Source organism: Malurus melanocephalus, unplaced genomic scaffold (assembly GCF_030028575.1).
Source record: "Malurus melanocephalus ecotype Western Australia unplaced genomic scaffold, MMel_1.1 scaffold_66, whole genome shotgun sequence".
In the NCBI taxonomy this organism is placed as follows: Eukaryota; Metazoa; Chordata; class Aves; order Passeriformes; family Maluridae; genus Malurus; species Malurus melanocephalus.
Window position 1 is genome coordinate 683,494 of NW_026623298.1, and position 18,271 is coordinate 701,764.

General features: G+C 36.3%; 1 protein-coding gene across 3 annotated transcripts; it reads left to right on the forward strand.

Annotated features, from left to right (window-relative positions):
• The first annotated feature begins 136 nt into the window (after nucleotides 1-136).
• On the forward strand, nucleotides 137-18,185 carry BORA (BORA aurora kinase A activator). 3 transcript variants are annotated; one of them, XM_057366469.1, is made up of 12 exons: nucleotides 137-193; nucleotides 988-1,158; nucleotides 2,297-2,403; nucleotides 4,680-4,725; nucleotides 6,110-6,191; nucleotides 7,395-7,460; nucleotides 8,206-8,262; nucleotides 9,921-10,138; nucleotides 11,460-11,613; nucleotides 12,603-13,198; nucleotides 13,588-13,719; nucleotides 15,210-18,185. In XM_057366469.1, exons 2-12 carry the CDS (start codon nucleotides 1,003-1,005, stop codon nucleotides 15,363-15,365), a joined length of 1,770 nt encoding a protein of 589 aa, XP_057222452.1. In that variant the 5' UTR covers nucleotides 137-193; nucleotides 988-1,002; the 3' UTR covers nucleotides 15,366-18,185. The 3 variants fall into 3 exon arrangements, with proteins under 3 accessions (XP_057222452.1, XP_057222450.1, XP_057222451.1); XM_057366467.1 differs by having other exon boundaries at nucleotides 163-638; XM_057366468.1 differs by having other exon boundaries at nucleotides 163-338.
• Nucleotides 18,186-18,271: the final 86 nt, after the last annotated feature.

The following is an 18,271-nucleotide window of genomic DNA, read 5'->3' on the forward strand; positions in this document are numbered from 1 at the left end:
CGGGGGCGGGCTTTCTTTGAATTCGTGCGGCGGCGGCACTGGCGATTGGCCCGTTCGAGAGCGCGGGAGCCCTGCCATTGGCTCGGTGGCGCACACCGCGCGTTGTGATTGGTCAGAGTGGGCGGAGGAGGCGGGGCTGGTTAAAGGGACGCCCGGCGCGGCGGGGCGGGAGCGGCGCGGCGGCGGCAGCCCGGTAAGGGCGGCAGGTGGCGGCGCTCGGAGCCCCGGCATTCCCGGCTTACCGGCATTCCCACCATCATCCCCGGCATCGCCTCCTCGGCGGCGGGGGCTCGGGGAGCGGCGAGCGGCTCGGCGCGGTGGCACCGTCCCGGGGAGAAGTGTGAGAAGGGTCTGAGCAGGGGTGCTTCCCCCGGGGCTCCCGTCCCYGTTGCGGCCGGAGGCGCGGGAGCCGCCCGGGCCCGGGAGGTGCCTCCAACGGGAGGGAGCGGAGCGGAGCCGCCGCCGGAGCCCCGCGAGGGCTGGGGCTGCCCCCGGCCCGTTGAGGCGGAGGGCGGGCGGTTTTAGCGCCCGGGCGGAGCGGGACCTGCCCGGGGCGTTATTGCTGCTCGGGCGGCACCGCAGCCGGGAGCTGCCGGGCTGCCCCTGTGGAGGCACGACGGCCGTTTTCTCTCTTGGTGGTTGGTTGTGGAATTTTTGGTTTTTTGTTGGATTTTTTTTTTGCTTTTTTTTTGTTTTGTTTACTTGTTGTTTCGATGTTTGCTTGTTTGTTTTTTTTTAATCCCCGTTTTCATGTTCTTTCTTATCTAGTTTTCATAGTTTCTATTTGTTTGTAATTGATCATACCAGCCTTATTTATCAACTTTATGTCAGTAAGTCTAAGCCATTGCTAATTTCGTTTGTGTTAATTTTTGAAATATTACTTAAAAGTATTAATCCTCCCTTCCAAGGGCTTCAGGGTGACCCTAAAATGTCAAAAGTATGATTTCATTGTTTTCCTTAATTTTGTTCTCCCTCTCTCGTTTTCAGGTATAGCTTAGTGTTATGGGTGATACAGGAGAAGCTAAAATGCAGATAACACCAGAAACTCCAGGACGAGTTCCAATCCTGAATCCTTTTGAAAGTCCCAGTGATTATTRCACTCTGCAGGAGCAGATTGTCTCCAGTCCTTCGGTTTTTAAGTCAACAAAATCCTCATCTGTAAGAGCTAGTCTTCAGTTGTGTAKCTGTACAGATATAGTTATATATATATCTAATATATATGTAACTATRTAGTATTTTATTAAAATACATCYAATATTTTCAAATGCATTAAAAAGGGTATTTTATTTAGTGTACTTTCACATACCAAGCTAAGGAATTTTGGTGGCACTTGAGTGTTTCTTCTCTTTACAGAACTATGCTGCTTGTAAATACTAATATTGTCATGGAGTCTTCCTCCCTTCCTATATTTATTTTGTCTTTAAATATTAGTGATTGAGTGCGAAAACCAGYAGAAAGTAGATAAAGAACAGTTGTTGGATGTGGTGCACTGGTCCCACTTAAAGTAGAAAAAAACATTTTCTACTTAACAGCTATGCAGGCTGGTTGCAAATAAAACCTGGTCACACTTTTATTGTAAGRTGTTTGTGTAGTAAAGTTAATTATTTTGTGTATCTAAAACGGTTTTATTAGTTGCAACTGACATACTGGCTCACAGTTGAAATTATTTTCTGATAAGCAGTAGAGATGATACTGTGCTAGTGAAACAAAAACGACTCACTTGGTAGGTAATTTTCTAAATATATTTGAGCACTACTTTGTAATTGTTAAATAAAGGGGTGAAACTGCTTTATTTCTGAATTAGATTTTGTTATGAACTATGCATGGMATTTATGAGGGAGACTTTGCAGGACGTACATGGCCTTGCAAGTCTGTCTTAGAAATGGGGAGTGAAAGGAAGACTGCTTTATTATTTGGAAAACTTGGATTAGGTATGGATACTGGGTTTTCATGGAACCACAGTTTGAATTGGGCAATCAAGAAGCAATTTAATTTTATCCCAAGTTATCTTTAGTAGACCTGTCYTCAGAAATTGAGAAGAAATTGACACCTCAATTTGGAAATACCAGCTATAACCTTCCACTTAATACTATCTTTTAAATCATTGCAAAACCATTACCAGGATAAGAAGCCTTACTGACTTACTCTTTTTTTTTTTAAATAGGAACACTTTAGATTGTCTTTGACAGAAACTATATGGAAGCTATGATTGTATTGTTCCATTGAGATTTGTCCTGTAGTTTTATTTTTATCTTTTTAGAATAGCAAGCATTAAGATGCYCATTTCTTTTTTTAGACACCAGGAAAATTTAGATGGTCTATTGATCAGCTTGCTCTAATAAATCCTGTGGAAATTGACTCGGAAGACATTCGACGTCAAGGAATGTATTTGAGCCATGCTAGGTAACTTAGTGTTTCTTTTTTTGCAGCTAACTTAACTTCAATACTAGAAGACTATTCTTCTGTTTTATTAACATTTTAGCATAGCATTAATGACTTTTATTCATATCTTTTAACRTAATTTTTTACATTATGTGGATACAATATTTAGATGAGGCTGCCTCTGTGTTGCTTCCTTTTAATGTTAAGATCTGCTGATCCACTCTGCAGTTTGGAAGACAGCCAGATGAAAGCAGTTAGTGGAAGGAAGAAAATGTCTTGCCAGTGATTGTTACCATGTTACCTTTTTTGCTCCTAGTTACTACACAATTTACCTTCTCAGAGTGCTCCATASTGAGTCGTCTTTGGAGCTCCTGCAGAAGGGTAGACCTGGGGAAGCTGGCTGAGGAAGCCAGTACTCTCTTTGGAAGGTATAGATTAGACTTAATGTGAAGGAGGGGGGACTAGTGCTAGTTACTTGAAGTATTTTGGGGACCTTATCACTTTTTTCCTTTCTCTGAAAATAACTCATATAAGGAAAATAGGTAAAGTAACGCAGTCTTGGAGTTTGGAACTTGAGTGATAATTTTGCACACTGGTAGAAGAGAATGACATGCCATGTGGAAGTAGGCAAGGGGARGCCTTAATGGTGAATCCTGTAGACTCTCCTGTACATTTCTCAGTTACAAACTTGCACAAAGAATTGCTCTTCRTGGCATGAAGCACTGCAGGAATAGAATAATAAACCAACCCTGTCTAGATTCGGTTGCTCAGAGTCCCACCCACCTKGATCTTGAATGTTTCCAGGGATGGGGCATCTACCATCTCTCCAAGCAACCTGTTCCWGTGTTTCAACACCYTCAAAGTAAAAAATACTGTGAGGTAGACTCACTGAACCTACAGCATGTCTGACTGAACCTACATCTCTCTTTTTGAATAATAAAAGCTGTAGGACTATAACTGTCCTCAGCTGTATCTGAATCACCAGGTCTTTCTGCCCTTCCTCTAGYAGCCAATMGRTTTCAGATTCTGATGCTTCTTAKACATTATTAAACCTTATGTTTTTARGGAGTTGATTACATTGTTTCTKGAACCTTATTCAGACAAACTAGCTTYAATGTAGATGGTTTGGGTGAAAATTCCAGTGATAAGTGATATGGCCCAYAGATAGAAATGTGTTGTCTCAGTGGGTCCTTTCAGTCCCACTGTTTCATGCAGTGATTCCTTTTTTTTTTTTAATCATCTGTGTAGCTTTTTTATATCCATTCTTGCACGTTTCATTGCATATATATATATACATAAAATGATTGTGTGCTTCTTTTTTTTTGGTACAACAACTCTGCAAGTGTCTCCACAGAACTGTTTAGCATTGTCYAGGCAGACATAACTGAAGGTGGCATGTCCAAACATTGCAGATATATTCAAAGTCTGATAAGCATAAAAGAGAGAGCTGTGAGAGTTTATGTGTTTGGCACATCTGTGTGTGCTTGTGTAGCTAATAAGATCTGATTTCTAAAATTATTCGGGGGCAATTCAGGTATACTAACTGTATGAAAGTGTTGTGTGGTTCAGCTAAGACAATGATGAACACTATTAAGCTTCAAAAATTTTACAATAAATTACATAGTAGCAACTGAAAGTCAGGCTTGAAGATGACCATTAGAGGAAATGTAAATATAGAAACTCGTACATCATGAGGTAACTGAAGTAACTACAATTTATTTATTTAAAAACTAAGTTGAAAGCTGCATAAGGGAATATATTTCTTGTTAGAAACTGAAATATGATACTGTATTCTATAATGAAGAAAATGTGGCAGACTAGGTATTTGGCTAGAGAGAACTCTGCTGGGAAATTGGGATGTGTCAGGAATTTGAGTGTGCAAATTCAGGGATTGTCTTCAGTTGCCCTTTAATTTGTTACATCTTTATTTTTTATTGTGTGTGGGTTTATAGTGCAAGTCTAATCTTATCTTTAACAGGAAAATATATTAATATGAAATATATAAAATATATTAATAATTATTTTGGAAGATCAGTTATTGTTACATTTTTGTCCAGACATGCTGAGTAAASATAATATTTGCAAATCTTTTTCAAATCAACTTGAAATTGAGAAGTGCATTTCTATATATAAATTTATAGTTTGAGATTATTGCACGTAAGTGTAAAAACACCGTAAGATTTAGAGTTTAGTGCAATTAATTGAGTATCTATAAATTATTATATGGCTGGCCTTTACATTTTTTCCTACTTGTGTGATAGTTTTGATAATTGAATTGTTTTTCATTTGTTGCTTAGAACTGATAAGGAGACAGAAGATAGAAGGCAAAAAGCTATTGAGGAGGTAATAAAACTTGGTGCTATCAAATATTGATTTGTTTTGTCTACAGAAAAGATCCTTGTCTGTTACAGGATTTCAAAACCCAGAAGCCTGTTATATTTCAGTAAGAAAGTAATTTTCAACCCTCATCCCTTGCAGTTGTAGTTGGAAYCCACACTCTTCTTCCCCATCTTCTTTCAGACAAACATAGGTCAAAACAGATTTGTTTTCTTTGATGTTTCTTGGCTAGTGGTAATATAGCTATAATATAACTCTTACAAATAGTYTACTTCAGGTTAAAAATAATGATTAAGAATTTGGGGATTTTTACTAACTGTTAGAGTGATGCTGCATTTTTAAAAATATTGCAGAATTTTTGGGGTTTTTTATTTCTTCCAAAGTCTCTTTAGTTGGGTGGAAGAGTTTGTTCTTGTAGCTTGTATCTTTCCATCCATTTTTCATTTTATTTTTTGCTATTCATTTGTCTAGCAGAGGAGGAAAAGTAAAGTGTTTAAAATATGCACTACAGAAATCTTCAATGTTATTTCAATTAAAAAAAAATACAGCTTTGTTTGGCAAGTCCATCAGTTTCTCTCTACAAACAAAAGTATGTTTTATGWATCTGTAAAGAAGCTGTGTAGTTGACCTGCAGCTAAGATGTACTGTTCTAAATTGTGTTAAAAAAATTTCCACCTTGTGAGGTATAACCTAATAGATTATGCAGCTGAACAGCTTGAAACACGCAACTATTACAGGCATAATTTTTATTAAACGGGTATTTTTTTTATTAGACAGAGTTGGTTTTTTTTTCATTTATTAGAAGTCTTGCATTTATTGTGAGAACAGGATTTGCCATGTGTTTCTTGAAACTTTGCAGTAGCGTTCATCTCGTCAGCATCAGGGTGTTCCACAGTGCAATGTGATGATAGACAAAGCTGGCTCAYAGAAAAAGACTGAAGTACTCATAAGTGTTTTACCACTAACCCATTTAGCCAAATACACTAACACTAATAATGTTGCCAAAAAGCTTTGGTTAATCACTTTTACTGCAGTGTCTCTTTATCACTTCTGTGAAATAGCTCAATTGTCAAAATAAAACTTAACAAACTGAAAATTTAAAAAACTATTTTAAACTTCTGTGGAAGAAGCATGGTAGTGACAATTCAATTTTTAAATGAATAATTATTGTTAATTGAAAGTTGTGTATAGTTTTCACTCTGGAGACTTGAAAGATCTGAAATGCTATGTGTCATAAAAAACATAGGGGTTTTCAAGTCAATTTTTTTTCTTTAACCTCTTTGGGCCTAAAATAATGAAATGTTCTACAGTTTTTTTCTTGTTCAGGGTACTAAATTTAAGTTGAAAATTTTAAAATATRCTGAGATGGTTTGTTTTTATTCTATTCCAGTTTTTCACAAAAAAGCTCATAGTTCCTTCTCCTTGGATTGAACATGAAGGCAAGCAAGTTTCTCAGTTTAATTCAACTAAATGTAAGTTGCTTTTGTGTGTCCACCCAAAATAATGTAGCTTTTGGAGAAATTATCAAGCATAACTGTTTTTTTCAACCTCAATTTAAATTTTAAGAACCAATGATAAAATATGTCACAACTGATTGATTTCAGCTGTTGGCTCCAAGTGCTTTCTTTGTTTAAAAACTATTTATTGATTGAAAGTCTTTCATAATTTTTCTTTTTTGTTATTCCTGGTCCTTGTTCTTAAATCTTTCTACTTTAATAACCTGTCTGCAACCGGTTTAATTTATGCATGTAACTTTGCTGTATTGACACTGGTAAAAGCCAAGTCTTCTACTTCATGTTTTTCTTCAGATATGTGCACATATTGTTCCAACTGCCTTCCTCACCATATAAGCATATTGGAAATGGAATTCTATGTTCTTTTACCCTTAAGGCATGAATTCCTGTTGTCATCTTAGTGTCCTGCTAGCTCACTGCCACTAGTTGTGGGTTTTCTAAGTTTATTTCATTTATGCCACTGTTAGATTTTATTCTTAATTCTCTTTTATATAACCAGCAGAATAGCAAATGGATTACAAGATGGACAAATGTCAGCTATAAAGATTTTGTTTGTATCCCCTGTTGTTTGGTTTGAAAGTCTTAAGTGGAGATTTTGCAAAATTTGGAAAAGGTTAAGCAGTTAATTTTTTTTTCAAGGAGATGCAGCTTGTGGATGGTGTATTTTTAATTGTCAGTTGTAAGATTGTCACTTTAGGGGCAGARAACACAGGCATAATCCAAGATCTGGTGAAGAGAACGATGGAAGAAATTGGTCTAATGTGTTCTTYAGCTGTATATAAAAAGATGAAGTGTTTCTTCACCTTTCTCCAGTCCAGACTGAATGATTTTCTGGAAATGTATTTACTTGAACACAGCCTGTTTAGCTAAGCACGAACTAGTTTGTTTTAAAGCTCTGTTTAGAGAGASGAGGAGACAAAAGTTTTGAGCAGTATTGATGCTCTTTCACTGACCTTTCTTTGGAATAGAAACGTGCTGAAATTTTCGGCTATAATGGTAACCTTTTTTCAGTACTCGTTTCTAATGTCTTCTGAACTTTGATGCAAAATATTCTAGCTTAACATTGCTACATTTCAAAACTCTATGCAGTGCATGTTTAAATTTAACATTTAAATGCACTCTATGCAGTGCATGTTTAAATTTAAGTTCTGTGTTTTACAGCCATAGATATAAATAACATTTCTCCAATTGGAAGACAGCTAAGCTTGCACTCTGGGAGAAGCAATGGTGAGTAAAAGGCAATGCCTAAAATTACACACTTTCTCTGAAGAAAAATAAACCATTTTTAATGGTTATTCAATTTCAAAAAGGAATTATTTGTTTGTTAATATTTCTGTAGAAATAGTTTTTAACTGTATGTTACTATTAATTTTAATATCTATTTCTCATACTAATTTAATTCTATTATACTCTATTATATTTTTTCAAGTGAAAAATTAAGTCCCTTGTAGACTGGAGTGCRTTTCTTCCAACTTGGTGTATGTACWTTTCTGGATTAAAAAGTGAATGTAAACTTCAGGTTTACAAGTAAWATYCAGTTTCATAAAACCTTTAATGTGTKGGATTGGTTYGGRATAGAGAATCATGATTATTTTCTGYGCCAAATAAATATTARAAATGTTAATATATMTTTTAAACTGCATCATTTTAGATAAATAGGTAGTGTTTTTTCCCAGGGTATTTTGATTCTTCTGCCGTTTTCTTTTGAATTCTTCCTTTCTTCAGAGACCTCTTCTCAGTTAATACAAAAGCTCTGGAGAGGCATTCTTAAAACTCTCGGGTTTTATGTCTAAGCCTAGTGTGCTGCATGTAGTGTTGTCAAATCAGAATCGTTATGTTAATTAACGCTTTTCCTTATTGCAACTGTAATTTAAATAGCTCAATTGCAGTGCAATTTGAAAGTGAATTTTTGTTTCCACAGCTTTAGTAAAAGGTCACTGTCAGCTAATTTTGTTTGTTTTATTCATTGCAGCTGCTTGTCAGACAGTACTGTCTTTGCCAGTGGATTTCAATTTAGAGAAAATACTAGGTATGTCATTGCAATATCTACATTTAATTATGGATGTCTAAATAGAAAACTTGGTTTTGTATTGTTTGCTGGGTGTTTGTCTTGTGAAATATTGAAAACAAAATATATGAATGAAAGTTTTAAGTATGTGTTCTAAATAGTTACTGCATATTGCGTGGTATGTGTGACTTAAATACTATGTGTGGACATAATGATTAAAAAAAGGAGGCATTTGAAGAACAACTGGAAGTTGTTCAGCCCAGAGGAGACKGAGGGGAGACCTCATTGCAGTCTGCAATTTCCTCATGAGGGGAAGAGGAGGGGCAGGCACTGATCTCTTCCCTCTGGTGACCAGAGACAGGACCTTGGGAATGGTCTAAGCTGTGTTGGGGAGTTACATTGGATATGAGGAAAAAATTTATCACCCAGAGGGTGGTTGGGCACTGGAATAGGCTCTCCAGGAAAGCAGTCACAGCAGCAATCCAAGAGAGTTCAAGAAGCATTTGGAYGATGCTCTCAGGCACATGGTGTGACTCTTGGRAGSTCCTGTGCCAAGCCAGGAGTTGAACTTCAAAGATCCCCATGTGTCCCTTCCAACTCAGGATGCTCTATGATTCTATGAAATTGGTTAAGAATTCTGAATGCCTGAAAGGTAGTAAGCAGAAGGTACCTTGTGCCTCCCCCAAATGGAGCAGTAATTTATCTTAGCACAGAGATCTTTGGTTTGCAGTTGCTGKCCAGGAGGCTCAAAGCTCAACCTTGCCTTGAGTGGAGCTGGGCTGTAACTCTGCCTTTAGTGTACCTGAAACCATGGAGGGGACTGGATGCTGTGTGATGGCAAAAAAGCCCAGACTGCTGACTGAGGAGACAAGAGTCCCAATTAACTGATTGAAAGTGCTACATCAAGCAATTGCTGCTACTTTCTCTGGCAAGGGGGCTGGAAGAGCCTGATCTTGCAGTTCGTAGGTGGGAATGCTGGGTGCAGCCAGCTCAGAGCATTTTGGCTGCATGCTCCTATCCTGGTACTGAAATTCAGAGCCTGAACTGTGGGTTAACCCTAACTGCCAACAAAACAGGACCGTATCTATTGCCTTTGTTTTTTGTTTAACAAATGCTTCCATAAACACATAGTTTGAGAGTTCATGAAAAATTTCTCCTAAAAGGAATATCCAATTAGAACAGAAAAAGAGCAAAAAATCTAAAATAATCTGGTAAATCTGATCATATTTTAATAGGTCTTAGTTTGTGCTTTCCTACTGTAAGCTGCTAATTGCTTGAACTTTCTTTAAGTCTAATCTGGTTTSCCTCTGGATGTATTATGAAGTCCATCAAAGCATATGGGAGATCTGGAAAAGAGTCTAGGTTTGCTTGGGTAGTAAAATAATCCCTGTTTTACAGTCAGATGTGAGAAATAATACAGTTCTGGGAAAAGACAGTTGAGTACACATAATGTTTTTTTAGTGTTAAGGTATGACAGGCAGAGGTAGAATGAACCTTAGTAAACAGAGTTGACTTCTTCAAGGGATGGTAAGAAATCCTTTGGGATTGGTGCCTAATTAGATTAATTAGTTGCTGTATTGGATTAAATGTTTTAATTTAATTATATATGTCTCTGTAGAGAAATGTTGCGGGGTTTTCTGCGTTCTTACTGGAAACAATTTCTCCCACCACATTTCTAGGTGAATATATTAGAAATGATGAATTTGCAGATCAGTCTCAGGAAAATCTGAGTTCTTCATCACTCAGAAGAAAGCTGTTTTTAGAAGAAAATGGGAATGTATCTGCATGTTTGTCCCCTTCTCTGCATAGTCCACGTGGTAGTCAGCCACTTGGAGTGCTTTGTTCAATAGAATTATCTCCAGTCCGCTGCAGAAGCCCTCTAGACACATCGAGTTCAGTAAGTAGCCTGTTTGGTGGGCTGGGTGAGGTATACTTAATGAGAGTAGGTGTTAGACTGAAAGRTGGTGGTTTGGTTTCTTGATTTTTAATTTGTGTCTTTCAAATTTCAAATTCTGAAAAAAAAGTGAACAAAATAAGAAAGACTTGAAAGAATATATTACTGACTTTTTATTATTTCAAATTATTTTATGCTGCTCTTCTTTTATATAGGGAATTGTGTTTTAATTTTGTTATGAAAAGGCAGTAGCAATTAAAACATACAAAAGACTTGCTGAAAGCATGTTGAAACATTTCTCTTTTTTCATAAAATGTGTATACAAAAAAGTCCTGTTATAATCCCTGAACTACTGTCTACAATATAGTTGATATGAACATGTGATATAATTATTTCCCTTACATCTCATAAACACATTTATAGTGGAAGAAATGATTTGTGAATCTTTGAAGTGCAATGCTAAATATGCTTTTTTCTTTCCCATTGGCCAGAGTTTTCAGATGAATAGACATTTATTAGAACACAGAATATAATGCCCGTTTTTTAAATTAAGCAAAATGAACCTTATCCCCATGTGGACATAGCGCAGCTGAAGTGGTTTAGGTGATATGGTTTCATTTGTTTGGTGGCTGAATTGCATGGGAAAAACCTACCTACACTGCGATAGTGTAGCTTAAAAAAAAGGTAACCTAGTAAAGAATTCCTATAATATAATTATTATTCCAGAAGTTATGTGGGTGGGGTTTGGTTTGGTTTTGGCTTGGGGTTTTTTTTGGTTATTGTTTGGTTGGGTTTTTTTGTTGTTTCGTTGATTTGTTTTTGTTTGGTTTGGTTTTTTGCATGATAGTCTTAAGGTTGTGACTGCTATTCTCTTTCCTTAAGGAGAAATACTTTTGTCTTTTGTCTGCTGCTTAATTAAGTAGTTAACATGGATTACTTTAAAATATAAATAGTGGCTTACTTTCAACTGCATTGATATGAGTAAGAAATTTAAACATTTGAGTAGATACATGGATAACATTAATTCTCTATTTACGTTTCTCATAATTCTTAAAATATAATGGATAAGTCCTAGTTGGTGTTATGTGACAGTTTGAGTCTATTGCTCTTTTGTTCTGTGTAAAGGCATAAGGTCCAGGTGAAGACCTGCAGTTGGAGTATTTAGGCTAGACTAATGATAGACATTGTCATTGTAAAGGATTAGTATCCCCAGTTACCATATTAAGCTTTTTAGTTACAGCATTTWTATATATACATACTAGGCAAGGTTTACATTATGAAAATAATTGTCTATGGTTTTGATTTTTTTTTTTTTATTCTGAAGGGTCAGTTTTCATCAAGTCCTATTCAGGGAGGCACAAGAGCTTATAGCCTGGGAAGTATAACCAGTCCCACGTTTTCAGAGGGGTCTCCTGCACATCTTGGTTCTCCTGCTTTTTCACCAATTGCTTTTCACATAAGGAAAACACCACTCTCAGGTATAGTTTAATTGTATATGTATTACTCTATCTTGAGCAGTATATATTTATTATAAAAACTTCTAAACACTTAGTGGAACCTCCTTCTGTTTGGAGACAAGTTCCTGTGCTCAGCAGACCAGCAGTCTCCTCCTATATGATGTATTTGCTGTTTAGCAGTGAAATATGTGAAACAATGAAATGTGTATGCTTGCAACAGATCAAATAGAGAAAATATTTTAGAAGAAGGCATTGAGACCTAATAGGAAGGAAAAGAAGTTAAAAGGGTTAATTTCGTGTGGGAGGGATTTTAAAGCCATGTGCATGAACTGAGGTTACAATTTGATTTGATCCAACTTGAAGTGTTTTAATGTCAGTGGGCAAAGAATGTTTAGCTTGAGCTTTCAAATCCTGCCATCATGAAGATTATTTGAAATTAAATGACTAGTGAAGAAATCGCAAACATTTTGTGCCCTCATTGCTCTAAAAAATGTGTTTCATGCTGTGTCCATCCCTGATAAGGCTTAATGCCTTGTTCATACATGATTTTTACACATTTTGATTAATCCTATTTTACACCATTATATGTAGAAATTTCATAGATGTTTTCTCACTTGTTTGATCTTAAACTTCATTGCTGCCAAAAATTTAAATACCTGTAGATTGTGTATTGATACTTGTTCAGGAAAATATGGAACCAGCCTTCACACATTTTCCTTTGAATACTGTATACTAATGATATTTGAAAATACAAGGTCTCCAATATAGCAAATCATGTCATAAGAAAGCAAATTCGGTGGTAAAAATGGGCTAAAAACCCACCTTTATCATGGTAGTTGAAATGTATGGGTGGTTGGTTTGGTTTTTGGGGATGTTTGTTTGGTTGGGAGACAACGGTCAGTGAAATACTCTGTAGTTGGCTATAAATTATTCAATAGGCTATAGTGCTTTGTGAAGGATGAGGTTTTGTCAGATGTTAGGTGRAGCTAAACTTTGCTCTTTTTTTTCAGACCAAAGAAAATTTACATTTCGTTCTCCAGATATTCCTTCTTCCTCAAATAGAATGACACCCCCAAGTACAAGAAGTCCTTACATAGATGGTTGTTCTCCAATTAAAAATTGCTCTCCCATGAGGCTTGGAGGCTGTAGAGGGACTACCCCATATCAGACTTCTGTCATTAGAATACCAATTGCAGTTGAGAATCAGGATGAGGATGACAAGGAAAATGCTTGCCCAGCAGAAGCTCAGTTCCCAGAAATGGATAATGGAATAAACTTACGGCAGGAAGACAGTGATACTTTTGCACRTGGTACACATCTTGTGGTGGCAACTATGTCTGTTGCACCAGATCACTCAGAAGGTTGTCACCAAAGGTTGTCATCCTTTCAGGATATAGAAGGCTTAAAGGAAAGCAATACTGTAGACATGGCTGATGCAGCTGAAGTGTCAGAGGAAAACACTTGGATAAAAGAAACAAGTGGCAGTAGCAATACGCCAATGACCAGCTTTATGACAGGCATTACTTTCAGTATTGAAAGCTCTCGCATGTGCATGTCACCTCTTGCAGAAAGCAGTGCAATTCCTTGTGACAACAGTAGTATTCAGGTAAAAATAAACATTTTTGTTTCTCTGTAAAACTGAGCTCAACATAACTTGGAATACACGTACTAATCTGGCAGTAATGGTTACTTTCTCTTATTGCATATGGCACGCAGGCAGTATTATGACTTTTATCCCTTCCCCCAATACCCTCTTTTCAGTGGAGTTAGTATAGCAATTAAAATGATTTTTGTGTTGCTATGCACAGTAGCATATTTAACTTAATCCAGACTAATTCTCACAGACCTGCTTACAATTTGCTTTTGTTATTAACTGGTCATAGTTGGTTTGTTGGATTAAGTACTGTTAATCAAATGCAAATCATACCAGGTATCCAAGSGATTTATTTGTGTTAAATTACAGTACATTTTTCAAGCCCTGCTTTTTGATTTCAGGTGGACAGTGGTTACAATACACAGACTTGTGGAAGCAGCATTATGGATACTGCAGGGACTGAAAACAGTTGCAAAGAAAATGATGTGAATACTGTCATGTTTCAGAATAAATCTCAGCTGCTTAGAACAAAGGTAGGAGTTAAATTGTGGTTAAAAAAGTGATTGGCTTCTCATCTAAAGCAACCATTCCCCATTTTTTTTGGTTTCAGGRAGCCTGAAGGGAGAGACTGTCAGGTGATAAAAAAGATGTTAATGTAGCATCATTTGAGATACTATGTTGAATAAATGCAGGAGAAATATCTTAAGCTGGCAATAAAATTAATGTTTTATGATAAAAGCAAAGGTTGTTTTGGGGGAAACTGAGGTATATGCATGAAGAGTAATAGTGAGGCTGCTTATGACTTGTGTAGTTTGCCTCTTATTTTTGATGCTTTTGTTCTTRTTGCTTCATTTATTGCTAAGTTTTTAAACATGTACCTGTGGAGAAGGRTATTTCTGGGGAAAAATTATCTGCCACTAATTTTTATAAACTTAATGTCAAGTTTCCTAGACCATACCTGGCTTGCTGACTTGGTGGGGAACTTTCTGCATGGGTAYAGTCTTTTGATCACAAGCCTTTTGGTGACCTATCTGAAAAACAAATTACCAAAAACATATCTAGCAAGGCTCCTAACCCCTTAATCTTGTGGCCAACAGGAAGGAGTTCTACTTCTTCCAAAGCATTGGAAGCAAGGCTAGTTTCTTTGGAGAAAAGAGCAAAGATCATCTCCTCTCAGTAATTATGGTGTCTTGGTGCTACAAACTTAGTAGTTTATGGTCTGCTCTGTCTTGAAAGTCCTTGAAGAGAAGAGAGTACCAACCATTATTAGTACCAGATTATAAAAAAAACCTCAAGTAAGCCTATTCAGCCCTGACTTCGCTTCTGTATGTGACATGCTAAAAGCCACTTCTCTGACAAGGTGRAGTGCAAGATTGATGGTGTCTTACAGATCACTGACATCAAATTTTAAACTCTGCTCATTTAAGACTAGGACTAATATGCCTTACAAGAAGAATAGATGGATATATTGTCATTAACTTCTAAAAATACCCATCAAAGATCCTGCCCCAATCATCCTGTTCAACACGGATTTTTTGTGTGAATGYACTTACCAGAATCAACTGTCTGGTATCAAACTTGTCCTAGAGGGACTTGCCAATGTCATCCAGCTGCCTTTTCCCACTGTTAGTCTTTGAACTGCTGGATCCTGACTAAACCAAATTTTGAATTTTAGATTAGGATTAAAGTGTGAAGGCATTAAGTGGTTCATTCAACTCTTACAAATGAGAATCCCCAGGGAATGAAAAGAAAAAAGCACAGACGTTGCTAGCTGAAAGATTCAAGTCTAGCTCATTCAAAGCACATGAGCTCTTGAAATGAGGTGGTTCTTGCAGACAGCATGTTTCAAAGATCTATGTAGAGCACACGTGTTACTTAATTTCTTTCTTATTTCAGAAGGGTAGGGTTAGTACTTAAGGTACTTATTATATTTGAAATTTGCTGAGAGTAAGCTTGGATCTTGTTTCTTTTGGAAAATTCYGTTAAAATGGTTTTAAAATTAACTTTTTCTTTCTTTTTCTAGGAGTGTTCTGTTTTAAGCCAAAAGGACAATCAGTTGCTGAGAGCAAAATCTCCAGAGAAGCAATCCTGTTTCCAAAAAGCCAAAACACATAGCACAGTATTTGGTCAAAACGCAACTTGCAACATCTCTGCTTGGAAACATAAAAATGAAAATTGAGTTCAGGGATTTCACAAAAGTGGTATGTAGTGTTCTCATGGAGAACTTAAGCTGTGATGTCTAATAAATTTTTATACATATGACCTCAATTACCTGGATTATACATACTATTTTGCTTTTCTGATGCAAATGTAATAAACTGGTATATATTAAGGGAATTTTTAAATAATGTGGGATTTTTTCAGGTTTTACTAAGAAATGTATTGTGACCATTAACTAGTCCTTTTTGAAAATTAAGAGGGCTAGACTTTGTACAGAGAAACAATTTTTCAGAATTATATTCCTTSTGTGATTCGGGTGGATTCCACGAGCAAGATAACTTGCATAGGAACCAATATAATGGCAGTAACATCTATATTTTAAGATTTGTCCTGCCTYGTGGCATGAGCAACATTTTTCTTTGGGGGAAAGAAAAAGTAAGGGAGTATTAGTCTGGATTTGGATTGCTTTTCTMCAACCAGATTTATCGTGTGGCTTCATAAATACTAGCACTGGTACCAAGAATAAGTCACTGGCCAGAAGTGAACTGCTGAGAGTGTGATGAGAGCAAACAGCRAAGTTTAGCTCTTTTAGTAATATAAGCTTCAAAAGAAGCTGTTTAGCAGTTCTCTGAACAGCTTTTTCCTTGGTTTGACAGCAGTCTGTGGTGTCAGTTAAGTTTACSAGGTACTTAGGTAAAATGTATTATTGGGCACCTTAAAATTAAAAGATAGTATTGTTGCTTAAGTAATTGTATTAGTATTAAACTTGGAGTTGATCACCTGACAGTACCAGCATCTCTGAAGAATACTTGAATCCAGGTTGATGCTATGGTACCCTTTGGAAGGAGGCTAAGAAGGTGCAATAAAATTAATTCGTCTCACTATGTCACTAAGAACATGGTGCAGCCTTTTTTCTTTTAAAGCAGACCATTACACTTTACTTCTCTTATGTTTAATTCTCAGTATTATTATGTYGCTTACAGAAATGACCAAAACATTCAGACAAATCCTTAAAAATGTAATTAACTTTTGCATGCCATTTATTACAGTAAGTATTAATATGAGCAAACCTTTGAGCCTTTCAAGAAAACCATCAGTGAATTAAAATGATGGATTCAGGGGRATMAGAAGACCAGAAATCGCTTTGTGTAATCAAATCAAGATTTGGTTAAGTTTGCTTGTATTTATTTAAATGAACCTTCTGGAATTTATAAATGTGAATAGGGGGAAAAATCCATATGATAATCTTGTGGCCCTAGTGACTAAGAGGGGAAGAAGAGATAGGGGATACACCTGAGATTTCCAGGCTTTGTTTATGTAGAGCTCTGATAAACTTTGTTGGATTAAAGAAAAAGAGAAGTCCATTCTAACGAAGGTTCCAGGTGAAGTAGTCTTTCTCTCTTTTCATAGCAAAGATGTCCCAGGATACTAAATGGAAGTTCTGCTTTCTGTTCTATTCCACAACCTACAGAAATGCTTGTACCAAAGTGATAGATGGTGGCTGATGAGCATCTATTGGCACACTAGGCCTGAAACCTATTGGTCAGACCTAAATTTGAAAGCAAGGCAGCATTTTAAAAAAATCTCAAAAGAGGAGGTGTGAACAGAATCTCACAGCATTAAAAACAATGTGTTAGACCTGACAGTTGTGTTRTCTGAATAGAACAGTTCTTGAAATATTTTCGTTAATAATTTCCTAGTGAAGGCTTTCTGAAAAGCCTATTTGGGRAAAAGGGAAACTCCCATCTGCCTTAGTTGATGGTAATTCTCACATTGCAAAAATAAATATTAAAAAATTTACTTTAGAAATCTAATGAGCAAACATGATGTGTATCATTTTTATTTCTGCAGCAATTTAATCACTGTTTCTGTARTGCATGTCAGATTGACAGTAATGGAATTCAGTGTCATATGTTACCTATTTCATAATCTTCAAACAGTGCCCTACTGGTAGCTGAAAATACATTGAATTGGTAACTTTTAAGGGATGAATTTTGTTAAAAGTAGGAAATGAACTTGGACTTCTGGAAAATCAATTTTTTAGAATAAGGCCTTCRACAGGTTCTTAGCTGTAGCTTCTAAGTTTTGTCATTCAAAAGCAGGATACAACTTGTCTGAGATTTAAAAGCATGACCTTGTCTCCTTTTTGTTTCTCATGAAATTTTCTTTAACAATAAGCARTTGAAAGGACTGCACARAAGATTTATTTYTGCAATTGTGGTTACTAAAATAGTRAAGTAAATTTAATGAACCTTAAGCAGGGTAGTCCAAATTATTAATTGTTTCTGAATTCTTCTGAGTTGCATGTATAATTAAGATTTGGTTTTACTTATTAACTAAACTTTTTGATGTTTTTATGTTTATTGATCAGAGGCTTTTGAAGTATTCACAAGTAAAAAAGCGATCACTAAAATATTAAATTTTGTCTTGTATCAGTGTTTTGTAAAAGGTAAGAAAAATGTAACACCAGAAATGGGTGAATGTGAGAAGTGATTAAGGATCCCCCCCCAACTCAATTACCTGAATTTTTTGTTCTRTGTTGCAGTCTTCAGTTAGATGGGAAATATTTATTTTTATGAAAACATTCCTATTTTTTTATTATGTTTGTAGAATGGATTTGTAGAAGAAACCTACTGTGCAAATTACCATGGAAATCACTTGACCATTCTGATTCTATAGCTGTTCTTGATGCWTTGGGTGGCACACATTGCACAAAATGGTCATTGTTTACATTAAATTAATATCAGTAGTTTTAACGAAAGTCCTTTAACATGTCTAATTGTAAAYTGAGTAGTGAAAAACAATAAAGATATTTCTTTAATCCCTATATKGTTCAATTACTTCTTTCAGTTCTGAGATGCTAAACAGAATGCACTGAAGTGCTGACTTCAGTCTGACTGTCAAAACAGCATTAAAGTTATTGAA